At 38.8% G+C, this 6,545-nt stretch overlaps 1 protein-coding gene across 1 annotated transcript; it reads right to left on the reverse strand.

Moving 5' to 3' along the window:
- Positions 1-944: 944 nt before the first annotated feature.
- Positions 945-3,675, reverse strand: LOC6052272 (lipid storage droplets surface-binding protein 2). Its single transcript, XM_038248215.1, has 3 exons — positions 3,298-3,675; positions 1,721-2,158; positions 945-1,653 (listed from the first exon to the last, which is right to left on the reverse strand). Exons 1-3 carry the CDS (start codon positions 3,455-3,457, stop codon positions 1,310-1,312), a joined length of 942 nt encoding a protein of 313 aa, XP_038104143.1. The 5' UTR covers positions 3,458-3,675; the 3' UTR covers positions 945-1,309.
- Between the last annotated feature and the right edge of the window lie 2,870 nt (positions 3,676-6,545).

Genomic DNA, 6,545 nt, shown 5'->3' on the forward strand with positions numbered 1-6,545 from the left:
CTCCCTCTGTGTGTGATCTTTCGATGCACTTTTCCAAGTACACAATCATTGCGACTTGAGTTCGTCAGAGTCAGCTCGAGTCAAGAGTGAGTATTATCAGCAAATATAATCACACTCACTGTTCAGTTCGTCGTGGGGTGCATTGTGTGAATATATACTAGCAGTTGCACCACCACACAAACAGGCGAAGATGCTAATTGCGAATATTGGCCGACGGACTCAATTTGCAAAACATTCGCGACGATGACGACCAACCTGGCTTGGGGTGTGTGAATCCCGCTCCCCCTCCCCTTCACGTTCTTCCTCTGAGCCGTTTCTCTGGAACGACGACGACGACGACGACGACGATGATCCAAAGTTCAAATGTGGCGTGATTTGATTAAATGTAGTAAATGTACTCGGGCTTGGCTCGTTTTTTTTTTTACTTTGCGCAATCACTCTTTTAACCGCGGTGCGGTTGTTGTTGTTTTTACAGTGGTTTCAAGTGGATTTGCTTTGCTGTCGTTAAAAGCCTCTTTTTCTGTTTTAAGGTGGGGGAAAAATGAGTAATCTCGCTTATCTTGAGCAAGAAAGTTTTTTTTTTGAATCAAACTCGACTTCAATTAAGACGAAAGGACAAATTGTTTGACCCGATCGCAGTAGGCGCGATACAAAGTATGTGCGAAAATTGTCAACCGTACACAAGCACACGTGGCCACCGCCTGCTGAGTGGTTTTCGCTTCAAAGTGCAAAACTCAACAACTGGCGTGACAGCTGGAATCCAACGTCGTCGTCGTCTTCGAGTCGCCTTAGCCTGATAAGAGGCTTTGTGTTTGTCGATTTTTCCAGACACACTCGCTTTGACCAATTTAAGTGGACTGCAAAAATAGAACCCGTTCAATTGGACGGGTCGTGAGAGACCTTCGATAAGATTGCTGACTGCGGCAAAAAAAGAACATTCTGCGTGGTTTTTAAATTGTATACAATTGCTTTTATTTTTGAATCTACAAAAAATATATAATGTTACGAGTAAACAATAGAGCTTCTCTAAATATCTATATATTACTTATAAAAATGGGGAAATTTCCAAAATCCCAGGCCTACTGTGCGGCCGCACAATCTTCTCGCTCACATACAGTAACAGTTAACAGTATATTTTATCGCAATTTCACTCACACATGCATGCATCACACACACATTCACACAAGAAAAAAAATATAGGAAAGAAAATGAAACCAAACTGCATTTTTGGGGAAGTTGCTCCCTAAACGATTTCGAAAAGTAAACAGTTCCTAACTAATAAATCTATCAGTTAATCAGTTCCAACCTACTACTGGTCCTTCTTGGCTTCCTTGTCCTGAAGGGTTTTGGTGCTGTTGGTGTTGGCCACCACGTCCGAGGTGGTCGACGCGGAGGAGGTGGCATCGGAGGAGCTGGAACTTGGGCTGCCCTCGACGGCCTGCTGCTGCTGTCGCTTGTCGTTGATAAAGTTGAGGTACTGGGTCAGTCGGAGCACGGCAATCAGGGTGGCGATGTAGTCCTTGACGTCCTCCTTGCGCAGGGACTTGACCTGGGTGGAGACGGTTCGGTAGACGCGGCGCGCGACCTTGTTGGACAGGCGGCCCACGGTTTGGACGGTGTGCAGCACGGGGTCGTCCTTGGCGGAGATGGGAGCTGTGGGGGGGGATGGGAAATTGTTAGTACGGGGTTCTCTGGGATCCGATTCCTCAAAACAACTCACCATTGTCTTCCTCAACGTCGCCCTCGCTCTTTGGGAAGTAGTAGTCGAGCAGTCGTTCCGCCAGCTGGGCCGTCGTGTCCACTCCGTTGACGGCGATGCTGCCGTACTGGGTGGCCAGCACCTCGTTGGCCTTCTTCCAGGACAGCTCCTTCAGGGAGGCCGCCCGCTGCTGGGACGCCGATCGCAGATCGCAAACCTTATCCGTGTACGGCCGGACCGTCTCCAGGACGCGCGACTTGGCCTGGTTGTAAATCTCCTGGGGCTGCTCCTTGATGATCGGGGCGTTCACCTCGAGCTTGTCGATGCCCTTGACCAGCGTCTGGTCGACCAGCTGCAGCGGTCGGTCCAGCTTTTGCACCAACGGGGCGGAAATGGTCACGGCACGGTGCACCACGTCCTCGGCCGTTCCGAGGGCCCACGACAGCAGTGGGTTGTAATCTGTGGATAGGGGGAAAACACACTCGTTTAGATCTATAGACTCCGTGCGTCATTCATCAATAATCTTATCAGCTGGAAGGCGCGCGGCCGCCCGATAAGACCCGTGTGTTTGTATGTCACTGGAGGAGGTCACATGAAAGTCTTTGAAGTGAGTGTACTCGAGCCATCAAAGTTCAATAAATATTTACGATCGGACGTGAATGAAACTATTCAACGCTGATAACACAACCGTTTAGACCCTTTACGAAAATCCCTCCAAGCAGACACGTAGTACACAACACAGAGAGAGAGTGAGAACAACAAAAAACCACAGTCGGCGCTGACTCCCGCGGGTCCAAAGTGCGCGATCACGCGAGTAACAGCCTCAGCCTGCTGCGATCATCATCACAGCGAGTTGAGGCAACGAGAAGAAGAAGTTAAAAACATGGCGACTCGGAGTATAAACATGCGGCGGACTCTGGCCGGCACCACGTACGATGACGCGCTACACTGAACTCCCCATTCCGGTTTGGTTGCGAAGAAGAAGCATTCTCGTGCAAATCTGACGTAGCGGTTGGTCGCACGCTCCAGTGGGGCTTCCTTGTTTGCAAGGAAGGTTGTAAAAACCGTCGTAAAATCACTTAAAAGTTGAGCTGACAAACATTTGGGGTACTTTTCCGACGTTTTGAGTGAGTCATGCTGACGCGGAGCTTCCGCGCCGCGAACAGGTTTAAGCCGATTATGGAGGTTATTTTGGTAAATAAATACGAAAGTTCTGTGCAGTTGGTCACGTAACAAAGTTCTGGAAGTTGCGCAATTGCGTCTTGGCGGAGTAGGCCGTGCCAGCAGGAGAGAGAGAGCGCGCGAGATGGGAACTCAATCACGTGGTCCAAGTGCATCGAGGCAGGCCGTTTTAGAAGTGCAGCCGCGATAAGTCGTCGCTGGTCGCCGTCGGCGACCGTCGCCAGATGACCCCAATGTCAAATGAATTGATTATACACGACGCGGCGGAGCGCGTGATTCTGGACTACTTGGATGGCGAGCGCCATCTTCCCCCAACAAGGATGGCAACGTGGCGGCGGCGCGCCACTACTAACAATAGGCGTCACAAACGACGATCACACACAATAGAGGACTTCGAAGGTCACCACTTCACCTACCTTTCACACGGCCGTACACGTTCTGGGTCTGCTGCCAGGTGGCGTCCACGACGGGCAGCTTGAGCATCCGGTCCAGCGATTCCAGGTGTGGCAGCAGGCTGCTGGCCTGGCCCTCAGTAGGCGCGACAACCTCACCGTTTGCTTGCACTTTTGCAGACATGACTTCACTGATTGTATTCCTCGTGGACTCGGGTAAAGATCGCGCACTTGTTTTCCGCTCGACTTTCGGCAACTGAATGTTCTCCGGCTGGATGTACTCGCGGCCGGGAGGTTCCTTTCCAACAAGTTGAGGTGGTGTCTTCACTCACTCTCTTTCACTCTCCCTCTCTTCACAAATCACTTGAGTTCGATGTTTGTGTTGGTTGATCGTGAGTGCGGTACAAAATATTCCCCAAAAATCACCGACTTTTTCGGCTCTAGTCTCTTCTGTTGTGTTTGATGAACTATGGATTAGAAAATCCTTGGTTGGCTTTTATACCGGAACCGGTTATCAGCTGGTGAGAGCTCTCACTTTGAGGGTTTAGCCGTTTGATAAGCTGCTGCTGTGTGAGCATGTGTGTGTTATCAGCGTGATCAGGGTTGAAGTTGGACGTGAGCGTTCTTTGTCAAGTTGATCTAATCTTGTTTGCTCTCTGAACGATCTGTATTCAACGATGGTATTTACGACTATTACGATGACGGAATTAAACAAAATCAAATAAAGTTTTCAAAGAAAATAATTATTTATTATAAAGATTAAAAAAATATTAGTGATTTTTTTTAAATTCTATAATGTTAAATTTTCGAAATAAAAAAAAATAAAAATAAGAAAACTTAAATTCTTAAGTTCTGAAATTTTCAAATTCCAAAGTTTCAAATTCCTAATTTTTTTTTATTTTTATTTCCCAAAAATTCCTTCAATTATATTTTCATTTCTCTAAATTCACCAATTTCTTTCAATTCTTAAACTCCGTAAATTCCTAGAATTTAAAAAATTCTTCAAAATAAAAAAAAAATCACAGAATTTCTGTTTTTTTTAAATATTAACAAAAGTTAAAAACATCTTTCAAAAAATCCATATTTTTCTATATTAAAAAAAAAATTGTCTTTTGATTTCCTAAATCCTTAAAATTCACAAAATATCTTTCATTTCAAATATTGTCTAAAAATATCTGGAATTCATAGAACTTTTAACTCCAGGAATTTCCTATTTGATTAATTTTTACAATTATTTTTTTTATTCTTGAATTTCTTTATTCCTGGAATTCTTTAGTTTCATTAATTTCTGAAAACACATGAAATCTTTAGAAAATCCATAACTTCCAATTTCCTTAAATTATCAAACATTTCTGAAATTCCCCAAATTCGATAATATTATTAAATTTAGTAAATTCATCTAATTCCTTGATTTTGTAGATATTTAATTCCATATTCCTTTTTAATCTTGAAATTCCTCAAATTTCTTAAATTCTCGTAGATCTTTATAATCTTTAAATTCCCGAATTTTTAATTATTTTCCATTTCCTCATTCATCATTTAAAAAATAATAATTTCCTTAAATTCCTAGAATTCAAAAAAATATCAAAAATTCCCGAATTTTCAGGATTTTGTATATTCCAAAAATTCTAAAATAAGCACCAAAAAATAATTCGATTAAATTTTAACTATTTTGACAATTTTGTCATTTTTGAAAATTTTGTGAATTTTGTAAACTTTGTCAATTTTGTCAATTTAAAAAAAATCATTTTTTTTTCAATATTTTCAATATTTTAATTTTTTCATTTTTTTCAATTTTGTCAATTTTGCCAATTATGTAATTTTTTTTCAATTTTGCCAATTATGTAAATTTTGTCAATTTTGTCAATTTTGTCAATTTTGTATTTTTTGACAATTTTGTAAATGCCAATATCGTAAATTTTGTCAATTTGGTCAAATTTGTCAATTAGGTAAAATTTGGTCATATTTGTCAATTTTCACAATTTTGAATTTTTTAAATTTCGTCAATTTGGCCAATTTTGTCAATTTGGTAATTTTTTCACTCTGGTCAATTTGGTATTTTTTTCACTCTGGTCAATTTGGTCAATTTGGCCAATTTTATCAATTCGGGCAATTTCGTAAATTTTGTCAATTTTGTTAGTATCCTTAATTTTTAAATTTTGTCAATTCGGCCAATTTGGTTAAATTTGGATAAATTTGTAAATTTTGTAGCATTGGTCAATTTTCTCAATTTTCTCAATTTTGTCAATTTGGTCAATTTCGTCAATTTTGTCAATTTTGTCAATTTTGTCAATTAGGCCAATTTTGTCAATTTTGTCAATTTTGTCAATTTTGTCAATTTTGTCATTTTTTTCAATTTTGTCAATTTTGTCAATTTTGTCAATTTGGTCAATCTTGTCAATCTGGTCAATCTTGTCAATTTTGTCAATTCTGTCAATTTTGTCAATTTTGACAATTTGGTCAATTTAGTCAATTTTGCCAATTTTGTTAATTTTATCGATTTTGTCAATTTTGTCAATTTTGTCAATTTTGTCAATTTTGTCAATTTTATCAATTTTGTCAATTTTGCATTTTTTTTTTTCAATTTTTGTCAATTTTGTCAATTTTGTCAATTTTGTCAATTTTGTCAATTTTGTCAATTTTGTCAATTTTGTCAATTTTGTCAATTTTGTCAATTTTGTCAATTTTGTCAATTTTGTCAATTTTGTCAATTTTGTCAATTTTATCAATTTTGTCAATTTTGCATTTTTTTTTTCAATTTTGTCAATTTTGTCAATTTTGTCAATTTTGTCAATTTTGCAATTTTTTTCAATTTTGTCAATTTTGTCAATTTTGTCAATTTTGTCAATTTTGTCAATTTTGTCAATTTTGTCAATTTTGTCAATTTTGTCAATTTTGTCAATTTTGTCAATTTTGTCAATTTTGTCAATTTTGTCAATTTTGACAATTTTGACAATTTTGACAATTTTGACAATTTTGACAATTTTGTCAATTTTGTAAATTTTGTCAATTTTGTCAACTTTGTCAATTTTGTCAATTTTGTCAATTTGATCAATTTTGTCAATTTGATCAATTTTGTCAATTTTATCAATTTTGTCAATTTTATCAATTTTGTCAATTTGATCAATTTTGTCAATTTTGTCAATTTTGTAATTTTTTTTGTCAATGTTGTAAATTTTGTCAATTTTGTGATTTTTGTCGATTTTGTCAATTTGGTTAATTTTGTCAATTTGGTCAATGTTATCAATTTTGTCAATGTGGTCAATTTTGTC

The sequence above is a fragment of the Culex quinquefasciatus genome, chromosome 1 (assembly GCF_015732765.1).
Source record: "Culex quinquefasciatus strain JHB chromosome 1, VPISU_Cqui_1.0_pri_paternal, whole genome shotgun sequence".
In the NCBI taxonomy this organism is placed as follows: Eukaryota; Metazoa; Arthropoda; class Insecta; order Diptera; family Culicidae; genus Culex; species Culex quinquefasciatus.